This window comes from Corvus moneduloides, chromosome 6 (genome assembly GCF_009650955.1).
Source record: "Corvus moneduloides isolate bCorMon1 chromosome 6, bCorMon1.pri, whole genome shotgun sequence".
Taxonomy (NCBI): Eukaryota; Metazoa; Chordata; class Aves; order Passeriformes; family Corvidae; genus Corvus; species Corvus moneduloides.
In genome coordinates, this window is record NC_045481.1 from 46,263,736 (window position 1) to 46,287,247 (window position 23,512).

At 40.3% G+C, this 23,512-nt stretch overlaps 1 protein-coding gene across 4 annotated transcripts in view; it reads left to right on the forward strand.

The window, feature by feature from the left end:
- AP2A2 (adaptor related protein complex 2 subunit alpha 2) overlaps window positions 1-23,512 on the forward strand; it is a 47,559-nt gene that overhangs the window by 7,029 nt on the left and 17,018 nt on the right. For 2 of the 4 annotated variants that reach the window (XM_032110679.1, XM_032110681.1), the window contains exons 2-9: window positions 6,752-6,820; window positions 16,638-16,780; window positions 17,407-17,600; window positions 19,541-19,670; window positions 20,676-20,777; window positions 22,163-22,271; window positions 22,765-22,915; window positions 23,325-23,493. In XM_032110679.1, the coding sequence (XP_031966570.1) occupies window positions 6,752-6,820; window positions 16,638-16,780; window positions 17,407-17,600; window positions 19,541-19,670; window positions 20,676-20,777; window positions 22,163-22,271; window positions 22,765-22,915; window positions 23,325-23,493 (1,067 nt within the window). The remainder of the gene's footprint in view (window positions 1-6,751; window positions 6,821-16,637; window positions 16,781-17,406; window positions 17,601-19,540; window positions 19,671-20,675; window positions 20,778-22,162; window positions 22,272-22,764; window positions 22,916-23,324; window positions 23,494-23,512) is intronic. The other 2 variants (XM_032110680.1, XM_032110682.1) reach the window with 1 other exon arrangement.

Below are 23,512 nucleotides of genomic sequence, written 5' to 3' on the forward strand. Positions count from 1 at the left end.
TTGAACCTCTATTGCAGCGCTTTAGATAGTTTAACCAAATGAAGGGATCTACGTAGACAGACTGATAATGTGAGGATGGGCAAACAGACCACTCTAATGTATTGCTGTGCAACCTGTTTGCATTTCTTTTGCCCTCTTCTGTGCTGTGCTAAAGAGCCAGTTGAGAGATTAGGGAGAGTTGGAGGATGGATTTGGTGTTTTACTTCATGAAGACCATGATCTGCATAGCAAATGGCTAGTCTATCCTCTAGAGCTGTAACATTAGTACCTGTCCTGCTGGCAGGTAAAAGTAGTGGTTCAACTTACTGATATGAGTAAGTGTTAAAAGTACTATAAAAGGTCTTTCACAAAGGCAAGAATGGAGGTACTGATTACCTTTACATGCATATTTTCCTCTATTTCTACCATTTTTGCAGTAGAGACACTAGTATTTGTTTTGATTTTCCCTGTTTTTCAACCAGTTTCTTTCTCTGCTCCCTGACAGCAGAGTTCAAGAATATAGTGTAGTCTTTACATCATGCTTGCAGGCTGTTTTAGCAATAGGAAAGGCAGATGGGTCATTTGATTGCTTTATGCCAACTAAAGTGTGTTTAGACAGTGAATGGGTGAACTTGCTCTCTACCTGGTCATGTCTTCTGGCACTATCACTTGTAGTGAAGCTGGTGTGACTTAGCCTTTGGATAAACCCATCTTGCTTTTGACTGTTTGGCTCCCTAACTGACCTGCAGCAATGCAAGGTAATAGCAGGAATGTGTATGCCAGGATGAGAGCAGTGTTTAGGAACTGTCTGTAGCTGTCTCTTAAGAAGCATAGCCTTGAATCAAACTAACTTTGAAACTATCAATATTTTGCTGAAGGGAAGCTGGGTAGCAGTTTGGCTGTGCTGTATCTCCCACCAAAGTGGCCAATCAGCTTGGATGCTCCTAATGTAGAGGCTAAAGAAAACATAACCAAACAGAAAAATTCCTGTGTTTGGAAAACAATGACTCACAGCTCTCAGGGAAGATGTCTAACATCACCTCTAAAACTGAGAATTTATCTTTTGTGTAAGAGCTGTGTTCTTTGCGATTAAGCGTTCCTAGCCATTGAGGAATTCAGAGAAGTTCCTGCTCTTAACCTTGGTAGTATTTGTATTCTCTCTCCTAAACAGAAAAGTAGACTTGTTCTGTCTCTTCAAGGCCTGTTTGATAATTGAATGTGAACAGAGTTCATGCTATGTTAGACTTACTGTTGTGCCACAAATAGTTACTTACACTACTACTGGCCTTCAAGAAGCATGACAGAATTGTGGCAGGCTTTTTCTTGTGCTAACAGAGCGTGCTACCCTCTGCTTTATAATTCATGCCAGCAGTGGTACATCTGTAATCATAAATTGTCAGATGGCCATAGGGCAGGTAAGGCTAAGAGGTAACATAGTGTAGCAGTTCTCACTTGTACATACATTCAAAACAAATGCGTTATTTGCTGGGCTCAATTGCACTGACTGCTGATAAGCATATTGGAGCCAGATGAGTACTGGAACATCTAAACTTCTGTGAAGTGATTTATCTATTTATTTATTGCTTTAAATTGTTGACAATATGGCTGTGTCTCAAGGCCTTGCCTGCAGAAATCTGCTCGGCTCAGTATTTGTGTAGCTGCTGATAGAAAAAACACTTCTCTGTTCCTTTGGGAAATAAATGTGTAGGCTTGGTCCGAAGTTTATCAAGTGATTTGTATGAAATTGAAGAACTAGTAGCAGTTCTAGTTAGCACAAGTGGGTTGTGTGCCTCAAACTTGTCATAAGCAGTCTGCAGTTAGTATAGCAACAAGTTAATCCTGATGGAGCAGGTCCCTGTCTGAGTGAGCCACAAGCAACTCACTAATTCTAACCTTGAATCATTTGCTTAATCTTGCAACCCTGCTGCCAAGTTACTATTAGGATATGTCAGGTGTTCTTTTCAAATTAATGGACTCAACAAACCCCTTTCCTGTACGTTTTCTCATTCTTTAGATTGTAATGCAGAGCTCCAGAGGTATGGAGGATTTATGTAGTACTGAAGTGCTGACTCTAGCCTGGATAACCGGGAAATACAAGAATAGTAGTTGGTTCTTTGATGAGCTGTGTGACTTACGATGTTCCCTACTCTATCTTTGTTAAACAAGATGGTAATTAAAGATAATACTGCTCTGCAGACTAAATTTACCTTGCCTAATGAAGGCAGTAGGCAGCATGATGGAGTCTGAAGCCTGACAAACTGCCAAATGTGAAGTAATCACCCATAAGCGCCTTGGACTGTGTTGTGGCTGGGTACCTCTGTGCTTGGTACTCGTCTTGGAGAAGATGAGCAGTACTTGTACACTAGGGCTGTAAGGCTATAAACACTACATGTCTTTTCAGCAAAACAGCAACCCAAAGCTTACTGACTTCCAGTCACCTCTCTTAATAACTTATTATGGATATTTAATCAGTCTGTTAAAATGGTAGAAGTCTGAATAAGTCAAAGTGAGAAGGATGTGGCCTGAACTCAAATGGAACATAATCTTCTTGTGTTCTGGCTTAACTACTGTCCTACCCATCAGTCTGTATACATGACATGACCTTTTTAAAGCCTCTCCAAGTTAAATGGCGTGAATTAGGTTACAGAACATTTTGTTGGTATACAGCTCTGATAATTTCATGAGAGTGGGCGCTGGGTAACAGCCTGAAAGTGTGGCAGAGCAGTTGCCTTTGTTAGCTCTGAAACGTAAGCCTCTATTCCTGTAGCGTAGCACTCCTTCAGCTATCATCATCTTCCTTTTTACTGTCTTAAAGGCTACTTGAGTGTTTCTAGTGGTGCTAAAAATAAAATATGCATGTAGAAATTATTCAGTGAGTGTTGGCAAGCCAGAGTAACGTGATGAAAACTTCTCTGTTAATCAAACACATTTTAACAGTGCCCTCCCTTTCACAGTTAGTGGGATAGAAGATCTGGCTAGTAGTTGGTCCTTGGTTTATGATACTTCTATTTTATTTTGTCCTTTACAGTGGAAGCTGCCTTCCACAGTGAGATATTGTTTTGCTTTGTCATCCTCTAATATAAGCAGTTAATCATGTTTGAAGAAGGTTACCATACAATGCAACTGCTGGAGTTGAGGAAATTTGGGGTTAGATACTTCAGCCTGGTTTTAACTCGTGAGTTGTCCTCAGCATTGTTATGTGATTGTCCTCAGTGACATTTAACACTTGCTGTGCTGGTGCTGTTCTTTAAAACTGCAGTTGCAGGCTTGCATAGACTGTAACTAGTAATAAGGTGAAAACTTAATGTTTCAATGTGATTTCCAATATATGAAGTTAAACTTTTATCACCAGCTAATTGCTATGCTGTTTATGTTTGGGCTCAGTCTGGGTGAGATCATATGCTGCCTTCAAAATAGAACGGCCTGAAGGCATTATTCAAAATAGGCTTTTGTTCATATGCTAAGCAAGATTTAAAATTTGAGAGAATAAACCTTCAGATGTGACTATGGGTGTTCCTGTCATCTCGCTGCTACAGCTGTGTGCATGGGGGTGGGATTTCCATGTTTGTGTTGCTGAGCCTGCAGACTATTTCTACTAAAGGTGCTGACTTCACAAATTCCTGAAGTATTTCAGTCAGGCTTTGCTTAATGCTCTGTTGCTTGCTTAGGACACAAAGAACCCGATTTCTAGCAGTAACTGGTAATCTGTGAGTATAGCAGGTAAATAATGCTGCTTGGAAGATTGGCCAAGAGGTTTTGTTGATTTTAAAAAAGTAAAAGATGGCCTTGATTTCATCTTGGGATAAGAAAAGCTGACTGATACGTATTATTGTTTCCCTTTCCTCGCCCCATTTTTAACATTTTAAAATTGTGATTATTACCACACTTGCTGAGGTTAGAGAAACAATTGCTAATAATTCAAAGCAAATATTGCAATTCACTTTCCTTACAAACATAAGTTATATGATACAGAGCAAAGACCTAGTTTCTAAATTTAAATAACTAAATATCCTACTCAGGCTAGCAGTGTCCCAGACTGAGGTCTATATTCTCTGCCCTGTTAATGTAAATGAAGTACAAAATCTCCAGACTCAGTGGTTATGTCTTAATGAGATGTGCCCTTCCCATGGTGAAAGGGAAAATAAATTAAAAGCTTTAGGAAATTAAAATTTTCATTGGGAGCAGATGAGTGGCTGAAAATAAAGGAAGTGCTTTGAGGTCTTTAAAAAGAAATAGCTTACAAAATTGAAATGTTTATTTACATAAGCAGTTGCACCCTTTTGGTGTATGTTACTGTGGCCCCCTGTTCTCAGAGGATGGACCCCAGAGCAAATGACTTGCTTCAGTCTAGTAATGATCTCCTAATGCTGGGAAGTGCCCTAGAAGCAAACACTTGAGTATCTCTGCTGTGTGCACAGGACAAATAATCCAATTAAGACGAATCTAAAATCTATAAAGGAAGGCACTTCAGGTCTTAGATGGTCTGACTTGCTGCTCATTTACAAAATAAATAGTGTTACTACTTAAAAACCAGCTTTCTTTAGGTTGACAAGTTAAATTAAAACAAAACTCATTATGTGTTGCATTATTAGTGATATATTAGTGAAAACTGGTTAAACTTTGTGATTCCAACAGATGCATCTTTATAAACTGAGGGAATTATACCATGTTGTCTAGCTTTGTCATTCTAGAAGTTAACTGGAATTTCTAGGTCAAATTAAAACTGTGGACATTATCTTCGGTTTTATCTGGAAATCAAGGTACATACAGATAGCAACTACAATTTATGTTTCAGAACAGGTATCATAAATTATTGAAATTGTGGGTTGTTTTTTTGCCCTGTGGAGTGCCTGCCAAGGCACCCTGCACTTCAGTCTTTTGAGCAGTGGCCCTTACAAAACACTGTTGTAGAATGGAAGCAATCCATTTTAAGCAAATACGTGGGGTCTGCAGGCATTTTGTTAAAATGACAAGGCAAACTGAAGTAGTTGCTTCTATTTTGGGCCTAACATTTCTGTTTCTACAGTGTGCTGTGGCTGCTCCATGTCTGTTCTCTTGTGGCCATTGTTAGAGGCAGATTAATACAAACCCATTCTCTGCATCTTATGCAAGAGTTGGTTTCAGAAGTGCGTAATTTCAGTTTGGTTTTTTGAGTCTAAGTCAAGAAATTACAAAATCTGGATTCATTTGTATTTGGCAAGGGATTCCTTTATACTTTGCTCTTAAGCTATCCTGAGGCACTTGTTTCCTTGAGTTACTTAATCACCTTTCATAGGGTCTGCTGTAAGATCCCCTTTGGAATCGTAAAGGGAGGATTAACAGTCGTAGGGTTACACAGGCTTTTGGACATGCAAATATAGTGGGATATTTAAATGCCTGAGATATTTCTGTTGGAGAAAGGAGTGAGATTGGAGGTGCTTTGGAATGCTGGTCATGATCTGCTCTTCAAGCCTTGTCATATCCCCTGCTTGCACATTCATGGCTGTAGCTGTGATCCCAGTGGTGTGGGGAAATGTGTGGTGTGAATGCAGGGCATGTGATCCCTGTTACTCAGAAGGTTGGACCATTTTGACCCAGGGCTAGGAGACTTTTACTCGTAACCTTGTAACCAAGTATATGTCATGAAGAGGGAAAGAAGCTGTCGTATTCTGCTGTTAGTTGATGTTTTGGAACACTTGGAACTGCTTGAAACTTTTGGAAAGTGAACAAAAGTTTTAGACTTCCTGAAAGTTTGAGTAGGTGCATATCTGAACTAACAACAGAACTAAATAACCAGTTCTGCATTGCTGAAGTGCACTTCACTTGCTTCCCTCAAATGACAGGCAGCTGATCACAATGCCTGAGCTGGCTGTTTTACCCTTCCATACTCCTACTCATGTAGGAGACAATGGACTCAGACCTCTGTAGAATCTCAGTCACCAAAAACTAAAATGCTAAAGGGTAATAAGCTGCTTTGGTTTGGACAATGCAAATTTTACTAGAATAAGTTTGCATTATCAGAATTTAAACTGCAGCTATTTCCCTATGTAACTTGAATTGGTGCTAGGAATCCCAATATCTATTCTTGGAATCAAAAGTTGATATGAAATACTGATGGTGCTGAGAAGTATAAGGTTGCAAAGTCTAATCTAATAAGGTGTGAATTTTAAATATTTCTGGTTTTCAAATTATTTTCATGAAGTACATTGAAAATCTGAACTTGTATCTTATGAGTTCACTGTTGTTTACCTTGCGAGTTTACTGGTTTTCCTCTTCAGTCTATTAAGAAAGTTTTTAAAGCTGTTGAACTGAATGACTGTTCAACAGAGAAACAATAAATTGGCTTGCCCTTAAGGTGAGGAATAATATGAGCTGCTTCTTTATAAGATTGTGCTTAGGAGACTCACTCCTTTAAAGCACTGTCAACTTAGTAATCATAATCAGATAGGAAGTAAAATCCACTTTTCTCTGGGCGGTTTCATGAACAGAGAAACTTAAGTGTTTGTGAAAGTCAGTAGCAGTGGCATCTCAGGTTATATGCAAGTGACACTGTCTAAAGTCTGCAAAGCTTCTTGAAACAGGGAGGTCCTTAGAGCTTCTCAAATTCCCCTATAAAGCGATGCTTAAGTTACCTCTGTTTGCCTTTAGTTCCAATGCTGGAAATGGAGAGTAATTACTACTTCTGATGTGTGTTTGTTCACAAATGTATGTTTCTGTTGGAGTGAAAAGATGCTTAAGGTGGCAGAGGGATGTCCAAAGAACTGTCCCCTGATACATTTGCTTTTTATTTCAGGCAAGAGTAAAGAAGCGGAGATAAAGAGGATAAATAAAGAACTAGCAAACATTCGGTCAAAATTTAAAGGTAAGTGACTTGATCATACTACACTATATATATTTCCATATGACATTCTGTTATGGGGTTTTGTTTTTATGTGTTTGGACTTCTTTTGTCAACTGCTGACTCAAGCAAAATGCTAGAGCAGTCTGTTAGAATAACTGTTGAAAATGTTCTCTTAGCTACAGAACCTTCTGACAGTCCTGTGATTCTTGGCCATAACAGAAGCAAACTCTCTCCTCTATCAAAGAATTGGGCTACCAACGGTTTCTAATACTTTGCCTCCTAACCACGTGACTGCTCAGCTTGTTTGCTTCGAGAAGGCTGTGAGGCTGTGAATAGTTTGAAGAAACATGGGTGGACATGGTTATTTCCAGTAAAACAGAGTCTGTTTAAAATTTTCTTCCTTCCCGCCTCTTCAGCCCTGAGCCCTTTATGGAAGTAATGAATTAGGCTGTTTTCTTGCAGAATAAAGATTAAAAGGTGTACATCTTTATATGTATACATCAAGAGCTATACATCTTGACCACAAGCAACAGCAGTATAAGTTTTTCATACATACAAAGGATATGCAGTAAGTAATTCCAAGAGGTAGTGATTAACTTCTAAACAACACAAGGTAAAATTCATGCTGTTAGCTGTATTCAAGTTGTGCATGTGGTGTCAAATTTTAAAGATTCTGAGAGGTAGATGGGATGTTTTTAAATGGAGTTGTAACAGTAGTGGCTGTGGCAAGTTCTATTTAAGTAGTTATGGGCTGTGTGTGTAGTTAGATAAGGCATTGCAATGTGGAGGTCGTTTATCTGCCTTCAGAATCTGGTGGATTTGTAGTAAATTAATTTACCTTAGCTGGCTATCCTGTCTTAGACTAGCATATCTGTTTGGAATACTCAATGCATTAACAAATAATTTTCCTGAACTTTGTGATCTGTTGCTACATTTTAAGTGGTATGTCTTTTAAAGGTGTATGAAGGCCTTTAAAAACCTGAGTGCATCAACAGCTTAGAAGGGAAAAGTTAACCACAGTGCAAGACACTCAAGAAATTCTTCTGAATTAGAAGCCATCACATGCGTCTGTGTTTACATTTTTCTCTTAGAAAAATAGGTAAAAGTACATGAACAGTTAATTCTTCTCTGCTTACTGGTGAAGCAGGGGAGAAATTATAAGAATCTCTGGCTGTGTAGAACCATAAATCAGGCAATGATCAGAGAATAGAGGTCATTTGAGCAAAGTAGTGTCATAAGTGTAGCTTCCATACGCTGTGTAGCATCCTTTAAGCACTATTTAAATAGTCTTGAATAAGGGTCACTATATGCTCATTCAGTATCTTGAGTGGAAGACGACTAAACCTTCTTGTAGCTGATCTTCATTATGGTTACTTTATTACTAAATCTGTTTGGATTTTGGGTGGAAAATTTTAATTACCTGAAGACAATAACTTGATGAAGCTTGAGCAAAAACATGAATGTCACAATTTGGAAAGAGTTGAGTTTAGACAACTTGTTGTGTGACTGCTTGAGGCCTTGAGAGTGTGAGGAGCTGATATCTGTGTTATCTTTCTGCTGCAGGAGTCTCACGTAGACTTCATGCTGTGTGGTTCTTCCTTGCAGAAGGGCTGTATAAAAATTAAGAGACCTTCATATGCATTTTATTCTTGGTTTAAGTGGAGATTACTCAGTTTAGCCCAGTGTCTTTTCCTGTAGCTCTGACCTTAAAATGTTTTTAAATAGTTTGGATTAAGACAAATATGTGATTGTGAACTTAAGATGAAGTCCCTTTCTAAATAACTATGGTGAATTCTGGTACCCTGAGTTACTGGCCCTACCTGGCCAAAGATGCAGCTTTTGGACTGGCTGCATGTCTGTAACCAGGGAAAGGTCTGACTAAGAAACAAGACCTCTTAACAGAGAAGTTCTTGCTTGAAACCAGTGTAGGAGTCTGGTCTACTTCTGGGCCTTTGTATGCACACAGACCCCCATCCCGTGTAACTTGCAAGGTGTATTCTTATACCGTTACAGAATCTCGGTATTTCTGCTTTTGTTCTATCGTGCAAGTAGCTGTCAAGCCTGTTACCTGCCTTATTTTTGGGTAACCTCCTGTTAAAAATAATACCCTTGTATTTAACAGCCTGGGATAAGGTTTCACATCTCTGGATAAGCAATACTTTCCTTGAGCTGATGGAACTTGTGCTATGGCTTTGGGTTCTGATCCAGCTTTTGTGCACCAAGCTCAGCAGGAATTTAGGATCTCTGTACTTAAGGTGACCCTGTCTCTTGTTCCTTCCTCATGGAGCATGAGGAAGCTCCATTGCTGAGGTCACTGTGTCCTTGACGGTTGCTTTAAGTGCTTCTGCATTAACTGAGATAAGAAGAATGTAGTAGAGAGAAACTACACCAGTGTGATAAAGGAGAAGTTGTAGGAGTTAAGTGTGGAGACATGCTGTTACTTTTGTTTTACATGTTCAGACTGTAAACTGATTTTGCTCCCATGCTTGAACCAAACTGAAAGGCTCACTGTCAGAGCAGTAACTGCTTTGGGAGTGAAAAAATATCTGGTTTATTAAGTTGTTGTATCACTTTGGTCTCTCAGACCAGAATTTGTGTATTAATGAAGCTGCCCACAAATCTATAAGTTGTTTCCAGCTTATAGATTGGTTCTCTGCTTGATTCAGACTTGTTCTTTTTTTTTTCCTGCTCTGGCATTAGAATTTAGTTTTGTTCTGATTACGTAGTAGGATTTATGTTACAAGAGTGACTGCTAGATTTCAGACATATTTGTATATCTTCTTTTTGGCTCATGCAGAAGTACCCCAATGTCAGTCGTTAATTGCTGCTTTTTTTTTTCCACTTGTTTTTTCTTAAGCTGTCTTGGTTTTCCATCTTCAAGCAGATCTTCTCTATTGTCCCAAAATGTTGGGGTCCCTCCCCTGCCATGTATCCCTGGGAGATGGGCCCTGAGGGCACAGACACGGGGCTTCCCTGCCCCTGCTCAGCCTCGTTCCCATGGGTTGGTTTGTGTTCCCTGCGCGGGCAGAAGGACCCTTGGTCCCGTGACTGGGACAGTTCCTCAGCAGAGCTCTGGCCATGCGGCTGGAGAAATAAACATCTCTCTGAAACAGCTATCAAGAATCTGTCTGTCCGTATATATTTCCTTTCCACGGGACTCCTGGTTTGATATATGCGTGTTGCAGGATCCCCACTGCAACAAATGGTGGAGATTTGTGAGCAGAACGATCCCCGATCCCTAAGCGACTGATTTGTGTGAGTAAACCCTGGAAACTTTGGATTCCTCTTCTTGGTTTTGCTTTGCTATTCCGTATCTAAACTATGGAGGAACCGTGGGAAGACTCTTGGCTCTCAGAGCCGCATATGGACATTTATCTTAAACTTAAAACGATTCTTGAACAACGATTTGTAAATTTTAGCTTGATTCAAGCTCAGAAAGAACTGAAACACTTCCTGGCATGGTTGTTTAAGAACTTTTTCTATGTTTCTTGGGATTTAATTCTTACCAAGGGCTTTTGGAAAACCGTTTGGACACAGTTAATACTGGAGTCAAAATATATGCCGATGGAAGAATATTTTCGTGAATATTATTTAGTTACCGAGACTGTTGAGCGATGTCAGCTGTGTCCTGGCGCAGGGACCGTGCGGCCCAGGCCACGTGCACCGAGCGCTCTGCGAGCAGCAGCGAGGCAGTTCCCGCGCGCGGGCGGAGCCACGCGAGCCGCAGTGTCGGTGGCGGAGCGAGGCGCGGCGGGAGCGGCGGGACCCGGCAGTGTCTGCCCGGCCCTGCGCAGCGCGTGGTGGAGCGAGCCCCGGGAACGCCCGACTGAGAGGGGAGGCGCGCGGGCGGCGGCGGGCGGCAGCGGCGGTGGAACGGAGCCGCGCCCAGCCGAGACGCGCGCTGGAGCAGGGCGCGGGGGGGTCATCGCTCGGGGGCCTGGCCAAGACGTGGGTGCAGCGCCCGGCATTGGCAGCGAAGCTGCGACCAGAGGAGGCGACGCACGGAGAACTGAGCGGCGCGGCCCGGCCCGGCCCGCGCAGCCCCGAACGCGACCCCGGGAAGAGCGCGCAGGCACGAGCAGCCCCGACAATTCCAACACGGGAGCGACCGAAGGAGAGAGCAAAGACGCAGCGAGACAAAAAACAGCAGCCACTCGGAAAAAGATCATAGTAACTAAGACCTTAGGGATAGTAAAATGGTATAATGTTAAGCAAAATTATGGTTTTATAACAAGGTGTGACAACCAGCAAGACATATTCGTGCATAGAACTGCTATTAAAAAGAATAACCCTGAAAAATGCATCCCAAGCTTGGGAGATGGAGAGGTAGTGGAATTTAATATTGTACTAGGGAGAAAAGGGTTACAAGCATCGCAGGTCACTGGGCCTGATGGTGTTCCTGTAAAAGGCAGTATATATGCAAAAAATCGTAGTCATGTTAGACAATATCTCCATTGTAAGCCCCCCCTACAGTTTCCCTTTCCTAATCCCACCTTTCCCTTTTACCCTATGTCCTATTACCCCCAGTGTATTCCCAATCCGTTTTTTCATCCATGGTTTCCCTCACAAAACCATGCTTTTGCCAATTGTTTCCCCAAAAATCCCTTTCCAATGCCGAGTGGGGGATGAAAAGGGGGAGGGAAGAAGTTAAACCCTCTCCTGCCTCAGTTTCCCCACAAAGCATGCTCAGAGAATTCTGTCTCCCTTCTGTCAGCCCTAAGATGTTCCAGAGAATCTGTTTGGACATTTAAAGACTCAGGAGGGTGGCTTGTTTTGTTCTGAAACTGTTCTTGTTATGTTTATCCAGTTGTTTTCATTCTCCTTTTATTAAAATAAAACGGGTGAGGTGTTGGGGTCCCTCCCCTGCCATGGAGCCCTGGGAGAGGGGCCCTGAGGGCACAGACACGGGGCTTCCCTGCCCCTGCTCAGCCTCGTTCCCATGGGTTGGTTTGTGTTCCCTGCGCGGGCAGAAGGACCCTTGGTCCCGTGACTGGGACAGTTCCTCAGCAGAGCTCTGGCCATGCGGCTGGAGAAATAAACATCTCTCTGAAACAGCTATCAAGAATCTGTCTGTCCGTATATATTTCCTTTCCACGGGACTCCTGGTTTGATATATGCGTGTTGCAGGATCCCCACTGCAACACCAAAATACACAGGAACCCTTTGGAGGGAGTTAAGAGAAGACTCTAAATACCTGTTTTAAACTGAAACTGTGTAACAGTAAGTTCAGTAAATCAGTAAATTGCTTTCCTGGCAGGCTGTGAAAGCACAGGCTTTATATTTAAGATGGGCCTGCTTAGTCACACTGTCTTCTGATCATGTGTGAAGGCAATCAGACAGTAAAATCATAAAGTGTCTTCACTGACAGACTGAACTGTTGGAAGTAAAATCAGGCTTCAAAGACCTGAGTTGTAGGGCTGATCTTGTAATGCTTTGTTCTGATCCTAGTAGTATGGTAACTAAATACTGGTTTATGGATTCGTATGGGTTGTTTGGCACAAATATTCAGTGTTTGATGTAGAAGGCTTGGACTATTTCCTACGGAAATACAGATCTTGTCTGTAGTGTAGCTATGTTCATAAAAATCAAATTCACTTTTCTTAGCTTCCAGGCTAGTAGTGGCCTTCTGATACGGTATATCCCTGGACTGCTACCAGGTACATGAACAGAGGTCAGTGTCAGCCTAGGAAGGAAGCAAAGAAACAGTGTTGTCCATTGCAAAAGCTGTTACTGTGGTTTTAAGAGCTAAGATTTTAAGGTAGCAATCAGCCATGTGAAAGCTAGTGAGATTAGACTTGTCAGGCTTCCTTATCTACCCCCAGTGAATATCCCAAGACTAAACTGCTTTCCTGACCCCTCTGGCTGGTAGCAGGCTCAGTAACAGTGCAGCACACTGGCTTTTAAGTACACTGAGTTAGATTGAAAAGCAGGTGCTGTTTTTTAGCTAGTGTTCTAAACTAGAGCTGGAAGCTGCTGCCTGAGAAGCAAAGGGTCTTACAATACTTTCTTGCCTTATTTCTTCCTTTTCAGAGGGCTGTGTGAAAGGTACGTATGAGCAATGGAAACCAAAACTTGTGTTGAAATGCTAGGGAGGTGATACAAAGAAATGTGGTAGTAATTATTTCTTAATAGTACTCATTGTTGATCAGCTGTTAATAATTTCTTTCTTAGCAAAATAACTAATAAGTTTTTCAGGGAAAGCAAGTAGCCTTTGAAATGCTCACTTGTGCTCAAAACCTGCTGACATCTATTGTGAATCCTTCCTGTTTCTGCTGACTTGATTTGCAGCACTTGCAAATGTTCCCGAAAGCATTTGAAAATGAGCTGAGTTAAAAGAAATAATTGTGTATTGCAATAAAGATAACAGAACATGTGACATTTCCTTCTGCTCTTGTTCGGATGTTTGCTTGGGACTGGGGGAAGCTGTACTATTTTAGCACATACTTAAGCAATGAGACTTGTTATTAATGTTTAAAATAGAACCTTCAGAACTCTTCGTAAATGCAACATGGAAGGGAGAGGAATAGGTAAAATTTCAGTAAGAATCTGAGTCACAGACTTCTTCAAAACACAGCTGGAGTTAGACAACTACTGTGAGACCTTTGACTGAAGTGCTCTTTTTTCAAATTGCTCAGGTAATTAAATAATAAAATTAAAAAAACCCGCCAGTATTCTGTTATTGCTGGGCACTAATAAGACTTTGAAGAAGAGCTATAGTAACTCTAACCTAGTTATAGGCCTAGTTTATAAGCTTGCCTGAGAACTGTCACACTGCCTTCAATTCTGTATACAAGGAACAGGAGGTTTTGAAAACAGTCAGTGTAGCATTTTTTTGTCTTCAGAAAAGGTGTTTCGGGTACTGATTTTACAATATTTTTCTTTGATACTGCATGGTGGAGAAGGAAGCTGCTTGTTAGTAAGATGGTGATATGTTTAGTGCTTGATTGAATGGCATAACTTCTATCAAACATTCTTCAAATACCCTGAGATCCAGGGACCTTGCTAATCTGAGCTCTTAAAATACTGGTACCTTGGAAGGATAAAATGTTTTAAATAGCTGAGTCCTAACCCTAAAAAAGGAATTGCCAAACCATGACAAATAGTTTGTTGTGAAAGTTGATGTGGTTCAAAGTATAAATATTTTCATTAGCTTATGTTCTTCATTAAGCAGTTGGGTTGCAGCATTCTGTACTCTCTCTTCCCTTCTGGTATCAGCAGTCATTTGACAATATAAGAGATTAGATTTAATAGTTCTAATTTTTGTATTTTGCTGGTGGATTGTATACTAGCAGACAGCTGCAGTTCAGGTTCTCGGCCTGCTGGGAGTTCGGTCTTGGAGACTGGTTGGGGTGTCTTCACTTCTGGTAAAGTTCATGTGAAAGCTACTTTCTGATGTTTTTTGATGTATCTGAATCTCAGAGAAGCAACTAACGATATTAATGCTGTCCAATACCTTAGTAAGTCCTCAATTATGTAGAGCTTGGCCACTAGAGTATGACTGACTAAAATGTATTCAGCCTATTTAGTGCCCCTTTCTTGAATCATAATAGTATCTGTTAATGGTATTGAGCATCACCTATTCATCGGTCACCTAGGAATAGGTGGTTTGTCAGGAGTTGGAATGGTTTTTATTGCTAGGTAATGTAAAGGCCCACTGGTTTATTCACTGATTATTTGTTTTCCTTCTGAATTTCATGTAGATGACCAATTAAAATCAAATCTGAAGAGTTCATAGAAACTCTTCCTAAGCAGCTGAAAAAATATTAGAAAACTAAAGCTGTCACTCTGCCTTTTCCTGTGTTTTGTTTTTTGGGTTTTTTCCTTGCTTCTTCTAAGGAAAGGTATCTTTGATCTGCATCTCCCTGCCATGGTGGGGATAGGAAGAAGCTTCTGCTCTTGAGTGCCATTTTATCGGGAAAATAGTATAACAGGAAGTATTTATGCGGAATACTCTGTTGGCTGCTTAAGCCGTAGTTTGAAGGTCACAGCAGATGGGCAGATGTTGAATATCTTCTCGTTCCTCTGGCCATATTGCTTCCAAAGAAGGAAAAAAAAAAAATTTCCCACTGGATGTTTCACTCTGGTTCTTCTAACAGTAATTCCCATGTCTAGGAAAGCAAAATTCTCTACATTTGTTTGCTGACTTAGCAGGATAATAAACTTATGGCAGCAAACTATAAAAGTGGCTTGAAGAAAACATGTCTTTGGGCAGCTTTCTGCAGAGCTGGCTGTTGTCAGAGGATGTTGACAGGATCCAGTATAGCAGGACTTCACTGTCATGGGTATCTTCAGTAGTGCTGCTTCCTGTATTGAAGTAAAGTGTGACACAGATTGGCTTCTGTAGTACAGACCTGAAGACAACTCCTCTTTGCACAACGTAAACAAAGCTTTAAGGTGAAGCTTTTTGTTGGGAGCTGATGCACTGTCTGTGCTAGTTACAAAAAATCAACGGGTGCCTAAAAACCCAAATTAGAAGGGTATCATTGTCTGCATTAAAATAGCAGTGGTTTGCTTAAATTTATCCCAGTTGAAATAAGATCAAGTAAAAGAAGTTTTTAGGGTCAAAATAGAGAGCAGAATGCATAGTTGCAGCCTGTAGACATAAACTTTTAGCATTTTAGTACTTCCATGGGCCAGTATGCTTTCTGTTGGTTCACTGTTACATGGCTTCACACGTAGATGGTAGTCTTCATTCCTTCTGTAACTGTAAGTTTAGGAGTGGTAAGGTTTCCTTGGTTTCCAGTCTGTGAATGTAGTGTGAAATCCAGGGGAGCTGTAGATTCATATGGTGTGGGAAATTTAACATGCCTCTGTATCAGTTCATGAGAAGGAAAAAGGAGCAACTTCTGTACTATTAAGATTCTTTTGTAACTTCAGATTTATGTAATAGGCAGCTGTATATAAAATAAAAAGGCAACTTACAGCTTTTATTGGCAAGGGCAGTGAGTAAGGGATATCTTATTGAAGCTTTAGTATATGCAGTGCTGTCTTGCCTGTCACTAAGGAATACACACTTGATGTGACAGATCAGTTATTCCAGGCCCAGAATGCTGAGGCAAAGGAGCTTATGTAGCCTTTTAGGCAGCAGGATATATCAGTATTTTGCTACCCTGACTGAACTACCCAGCATTCAGTTTTGCCTGATTTACTGGATACCCCTTTATTTCCTGATTTGAGGTAGGGAGGGAGTGAAACACAGAAAGTTTTGCGTTCATATGTAGCTCTTCCCTTCAGGAAAAGCAATGGTCCCTGATGAACTGGAAGCTGCGCTGCTCCATGTCACTTTTGCAAGCTTCTAAAATTAGCAATACTGCAACATACGGCCAACCTGTTTAGGGTGCATTTTTCTTCTAGAACTGGAACACTTGTGAATACTTTCATTTTAGAGAAACTTTAAAGTTCTCATGGTAATCTCATTTCATGTGTTTTTTCAAGTCTTTGGGATATACCATTGTCACCTGATCTTTCTAAAACAACTTGCTGGATATTTTTTGTTGCTACTGAGTTCTCTACAGTGGTGCACTTGGAAAAGCGTGTTAACACTTTTATTGAGATAAAGGTTTGATAATTGGTTTAAGAGAAGAACGTGTATGGAAGACAAAGGCTCTCAACAGAAGTGGGAAAATCAAAATGGAGCAAACATGGACGCACTGCCTCTTCGTAAGAATATACTCTAAAGACACTGCAGAGTACTTCAAGGACTAGATGATAGCATTATTTCATGACCATCCTTTCATGATCGTCCTTTAGGATATAGATAATGGTAGATGGAATTATCACTACGTAACCAGATATTAAGCTCAACATAGACTTAATTGTTTGTTTCCTTGCTTTTCAGGTGACAAGGCTCTGGATGGTTACAGTAAGAAAAAATACGTCTGCAAACTGCTCTTCATCTTTCTGCTGGGGCATGACATTGACTTTGGTCACATGGAGGCTGTAAACCTGCTCAGTTCCAATAGATATACAGAGAAACAAATTGTGAGTAACTTGGGCTTTATAAAAGATAATCTGGTCTGTCTAATATCCTGCGTCAGGTGTGGAGACTGTAAAGAATTTTGCTTCATTCCCCCTGCCCTGGCTTAAAGCCTTACTTTGGCTCCAGGAGTGATTCTGAAATCTTAACACCTCTGTGCACAGAGAGTCTTGAACTAATGGCAAAAGCTAAAACGTGAACTCTGCATAAAATTATTACTATTGTTAAGAAACTGCCTCTAGTCTTGCACTAAAAGGTAAGTAACCTTTTAATTTTCAGAATATCTCTTTCTATCTTCCTAGGTAAGGTTGTGTTTATCAGGTGCATGTAACTTATTAGTATTGGAATAATAAGCCAAAATCTTGATTTGCCCCCATTCATCTAAAATAATCTTTTGAGTATATGCCAAAATAGACAGAAAAAACACTTAAAACCAGATAATTAGGGTAACACTGAGCTTAATCATTTTTGTTTAATTCACTTAATCATTCTAGCCTTTGCTCTATCTAAGTACCCATTTCTGCCCATATGGTATTGGAGAGAAGTGTATGTGTCAAAGAAATCATGTTTCCTGTTAATGCCACAGTAAATGAAGTCAGCTAAAATAGATTTTCCATGCTGTGATTCACAGGGCTATCTGTTCATCTCTGTGCTGGTGAACTCTAACAGCGAGCTCATTCGCCTGATAAACAACGCCATCAAGAACGACCTGGCCAGCCGGAACCCCACCTTCATGGGCCTTGCTCTGCACTGCATTGCCAATGTGGGCAGCCGGGAGATGGCGGAAGCGTTTGCTGGAGAAATTCCCAAAATTCTTGTGGCTGGGTAGGTATGACATGCCTCTTTCAAATACAACACCAATAAACTTTTCAGTAACTTGGTTCCATTGCAGCAGATTAATCCATGCTTGGGCTCTACAGCTGTGGCCTTGCAGTATAAATAGTGACAGTTCCAGTAGCTGCAGGTGCTTTGCCATGCCTGAGTGTGGAGTTGCTTGTAGGAGTGTAAAACTACATGGAAATTAAGACTTTTGGTGTCTTGAATAGGCTTTTACAGCCTTGTTGTGATCTGATTTTTGTTCTGGATAAATGTGTGGTAGTGAACACCCCTGAAATGTGTATGCTTTACTTTTCTGGCCTCTCCTGATGAAAAAAAAGAAACACATGAACCTAAATAGATATTTTTATACTACAAATTTCGTTATAAACTGAAGTTCTTATGTAAATGTGCTGACTTCATAAGGAACATGATAATATTGATTTGTGAGCTTTATTGCTTCCTCTCTCAGCCATATAAACAGCAATTAATGTAAATGGCAAATAGTCACCACCAGCTTTCTTACTTTTGTCTAGCTGAAAGTTTCTGAATAGACCTGGCAAATGTCTGAAACTATAGTTAAGTCAATGTAAAGTTGGAGCTGTGATTGTAGGACTAATTTGTTTTGGAACTTAAAACGTCCAAGTGCAAACAGTGCATTTAAACTCTTACGGATATGAAATGTTTTACAATATACATGGATCTTTTCATAACAAATAAATGTCTTATATTATTACAAAAAGTGACATGTGGTATAAGAACTGTATTAATACCTTAAATGTCAGGCCACTGCCCTTGCCAGGTGCTGTTCTCCATGGAGCATAGTGGAGACAACACAGCAGTGATGAGTCATGGGTTTTAATAAGATAACCTTAAAAAGTTCCAAAAATTTCACTTGGGGTCACTAATCGCAGACAGAGCACAGCACCTTCAGTTCAGACTTGTTTAAACTTGGAGCTGTGTTTATGTTCTGAGATCACTCTTCAGTGTCTCATTCTTTCTGCATTTCTAAGATAACACATATAAAATATGTTTGTGTACCCATCCTGTCCAAGTGACCTGGGCAGAATGAGCATTGTCAGTTACATTTGCAACTTTAGTGTAGCTCTCTTGGCTTGAATATAATTAGAGACAGGGGAGGAATAGGTTCATGGTTTTGTTTTGTGTTTTTTAACTGAGGTACAACTTGATCTCATGGAAAACTGATAAATTCATGAAGAATAGCTGGACCGAACTTCTGCTCGGGATACAGAAGTTTCTGAACATTTAACCAAGATTGCACATTATAGCTGCCTCTTAAAACTTCTACTGGTAGTGCTCTGTATGTTTCATAGCGATTGTCTGTGCATCCCACAAAATGCTTAATCAACTACTTTGTGAAAAGGAGTTCACTGAACTAGAATAGTTGCATGCCACTCTTAAAATAGACCATTTCTGTGCCAGCAGCAGGGATGGCAAGGTGAATAGATTTGTGGGTTGTGTACTTGGTGGCAGCCAACTGGCATGCTAGCTGTAGGTGCTGAAGCTGTTGAGTAGTTCATGATTGCTATCTGACACGTAGGGCCTGTCAGGAGATCCAGCTTTGGTCACATTCATAAGGTAGTGTGTCTGAACTGTTTGATTTCAGTCGGCCTGGAAGAAGCTTGTTCTTGTGATTAGATGAGGTGAACTTTCAATTCTCATAAAAAGATGAGAAATGTCACTCTAAGTTGTAAAGAATCATTATAGAGGCTACTAGGCATATGTAATAGTTGAAAACTTGACTAATTAAACTTAATGGAAAAATGAAGAAGAAATACTTTAACATAGGAAGACTTCAGTGAAGTTCTGTGGAAAAGATGCAGCCTGGCCAGGGATGCTGAGTCAGTGTGAAATCTGGCATAAAGCCATCCTGCAGGTATTGCTGTGCCTTAACCACTGTATTTTAAATCTGGATGTATGTCTTGCAGGGACACTATGGATAGTGTGAAGCAAAGTGCTGCTTTATGCTTGCTGCGTTTATACAGAACTTCTCCTGACCTTGTTCCCATGGGAGACTGGACATCTAGAGTGGTGCATCTCCTCAACGACCAGCACTTGGTAAATGAGCTTCATTATGCTTCTTGGGCCTAGGGTGTATAGGGAATGATGTGACTTCTGCTGTTAAGTACACAATTTAGTTCTTCTTGAATCTTTCAAGCAAGTGGGTTGCTGTTGTCTTCAGGCTTTGGAAAGAAAATGGAAGGAGTTGTCCTTTTTTAGTTGCTGTATATATTCATTTTTTATAACGCTTTGTTTACCTTTTCACTGTAGATAGAAGAATGGTATGTACAAGTTCCTCTTTTCCTCTGGCTGTAAATGAATTAATCTTGTGCCTTGTTACACTGTCATATTGCACAGATGCAATACTAATTTTCCTAGGCCTTTTAAGATTAGATCTGCACTAAAATTCAAGACTTGATTTGTCATTGCTTAGGCTTCCTTGTCCTGTAGTGTCCATGTCATTCTTACTTTGATGGTTAAAAAACCCTACTGCTTTAGAAAGGAGACCCTGTTTTTTTCCCCCAGTCCAGTTACTTTATGAAAATAATGCTGTTAAGACTTGTGCTTCAACAGTAATAAGAGTGCTTTAGTCTGCAGTAGTAATATCCAGCGCTTGTGTTATACAAAGCCCTCTCCTCGTGTTGGGTTGTAAGAATTCTTTCCTGGGTGATCTGCTGCATTGCATTTCTTCTGCTCATGCTTCTCTTGTGTAATAAGACAATTTGTCTTATTAATAATTATTAATAAGGCTTAATTTTAATACAGCTCTCTTATTTTAGAGGTACTATCCAAACATGAGATAAAGATAATACAAAAAATAGCATTAAATGCTCTGCAAACATGGCAATATCATGTTGTTGAAGATTCTGTTGGATTCTGCAGGTGTGTAATTAGTCTAGTTGCTAGCCAAATAAAAGGCTTTTTAATGTAGGGCTTTGTAATGGGGATAAACATATCTTTTTTGTATATTAAAAAACAGTTGAATTGAAAGGTGTTACTGGGCAGCATAGTAAACTGATACAAAACTGAATGTGAGGTTTTTTGTGTTTTGTTTTTTTCTAGGGTGTGGTTACTGCAGCTACAAGTCTGATCACCACTTTGGCACAGAAGAACCCGGAAGAGTTTAAGACTTCCGTCTCCTTGGCAGTGTCTAGATTAAGCAGAGTGAGTCCAATGATGACCCTGATAATACTTCACTGTTGATTAATTTACTGAGCTTTCTAGACCAGGTTAGCTTCCTGTTCAGCTTTCTAGGGTCAGATTAGTTTACTGTATCATTAAATGTGAAGATGATTCAGTGTCACTTCATGTAGGTGCTTCAGGTAACCTCTTTTAATGCTTGTTGCTTACCAGGACAGAAAGCTGTATTGGCTTGCCCAAACTTTCTTGGTTTAATCCCTGCTGTGCTCCAAGTAGTAATCCTCACTTTGTAACTGTAATGCCAAAGAATAGTTGGATCAAAGACTGATTCTACAGACTTCACACAAACACCTCAAAAATACAGACTGTAGCTTTATCTAAGCTTCTTACAAGATGAATTGCCTTTCTCTTCCTTCTTTTGAGCTGCTGCTAAGTTAATAAACCGCAAGCATTTGATATTCTGTAAATGGATGTAGGGGGTTAAGCAGGGGCAGGGGGTGCAGGGAGGAGTGGAGGGACATGTCTGTAAGTTAACATTTCTGTGCTGGAAAACTGATGTCACTTTCATTTGATTCCCACCCCCCCCCATCCTTTTGGAAGGTGTGCAAGACAAGGGAGGCTGCTACTTCACAAATGTATTTTAGAGCCAGTTTTATGCAGTCTTAGACCCAAATTACTTGTAGTTCACAGAAATTTAGTTTCTTTTCAAATATGAAGATTTTTTTCTAATACTTAAAAGCAAGGGAGTGCTAAGGGAAATGAAAGGCTGTTCTGTAATGGAGTAGCAAGAATTAGGTAGAATATTTTAAGCAAAGCTAGTGCCAAACTCATGGTTAACCCTGGAATAAAAGAGGTAAAAGAAATCAATGAAGAGGGATAACCTAATCTAATCCTTACAGATTTCATTATGCTTATAAACATCTTCTGTGAATGCTATGCTATCTCTTTTTTGCTTTGCTGTATGGATATTACTGAAGGTGTTAGTTGGTCCTTCTGCTTTAGGTCTGTCTATCATAGCATATTGTACTTGAATTCCAGGCTCACCTATCAGCAGCCGCCAGACTGTTGGCTGAATCTGTGAATTGCTGGAACAAAGAAAGTCAAGTTTCTGGTTAAACATTTTGATGTTACAAGATGGTTGTCTTCATTCTTTAAAAAACCAACTAGGCTTTTAGGAAGAGACTGCCTAGACTACTGTATCTGCAAAACTGAAATTCTAATACTAGCATTTACTGTGGTGTACTCAGAGTATGGTAGCTTGCACCTAATTAATCTACTGAACTAGACATTGGTAGTGACACAGTTTTTTAAGCTTCTGTCAGAGGTGACCTACAGTGTTCTTTGGATCCTTTTCATGATTGTGAATCAATTAACTTCAGTAGCTGACATGCTGGCTGTTTGTTTTACAGATTGTAACTTCTGCATCAACAGACCTTCAGGACTATACATACTACTTTGTTCCTGCTCCCTGGCTATCTGTGAAACTTCTGAGGCTGTTACAGTGCTATCCACCTCCAGGTAATGCACAAATCACAGCAGTGGTTCTCTCTCTTTTGCAGTACACTGACTCCAAAGAGCTACTGCAATGCACTGTTACCATAGCTTGGAGTGCAAGCACATTGTCTTAAGGCAAAGATACTGAAGTTTGTACTCTTGAGTGTTTCTGGTAGCTCGAAGATATTTGGCCTTTTGAATGATGTTGTGTTTAACAAAATGTCTAACCAGTGTGCATCTTACAGTTTATTGGCAGCTGCCATTTTAAATATCCATTAATATTATCAACTATATTAAACTCTCAAAGTACGTTGTAGTGCAGATTGTGTTTGGCTTTTGTTCTCACCCAAATAGGACTGTGGCTTGGAATTCTTTTCCCACATATATGTTGGGGAGTGTAAATGTTTTTAGTGTATCAGAGTACCTCAGTTTATTTAGATTTAGCCAGGGGAAAACCTAAGGTAGGGTTTAGGCTTTGGAGCAAAGCGAAGTTGTCCAACGGCTTGTTCTTCTCTAGAAGACCCTGCGGTACGTGGCCGTCTGACAGAATGCCTGGAAACCATCCTCAACAAAGCACAGGAGCCACCAAAGTCAAAGAAAGTGCAACACTCGAATGCGAAGAATGCTGTCCTGTTTGAGGCAATAAGCTTAATTATACACCATGACAGGTGAGCTGGGACAACACTTCTGTTATCAGAGGGGTTTTTAAAGTGAAAAGCTGGAGTTTTGTCTTGAACAGTTAATCAGATTTTAATGGGGAGGGAGTAGAGGGGAAAAAATATGAAGTTGCTTGCTAGATTGAAACACAACCACAGCAATGTAATTGAGCAGTGTTAATGAACTGTGTTGCTTTGGTTTTTGCTGCTTCTTTATTTGGTGTTTTATATTGACCCCACTGCTCTAATCCAACAGAGATTATTTGCTCACAGTATCTAAATTTGCATTTCACTAGCAAAGCATTCTAGCAGACACTTTGAGGCATTTTAAGAAATTTCCACTGCAGAAATAGTATTCTGTATTGAGTGTTCTCAAACCTGTTGCTTTTAACCCTTTCACTTTCTCTCCTGTTCTGTGCAGTGAGCCAAACCTACTAGTCCGTGCCTGTAACCAGCTAGGTCAGTTCTTGCAGCACCGAGAAACTAATTTGCGTTACCTAGCACTGGAAAGCATGTGCACGCTTGCCAGCTCTGAATTCTCACATGAGGCTGTGAAAACACACATAGAAACAGTTATCAATGCATTGAAGGTAAATATTGAAGTGCGTG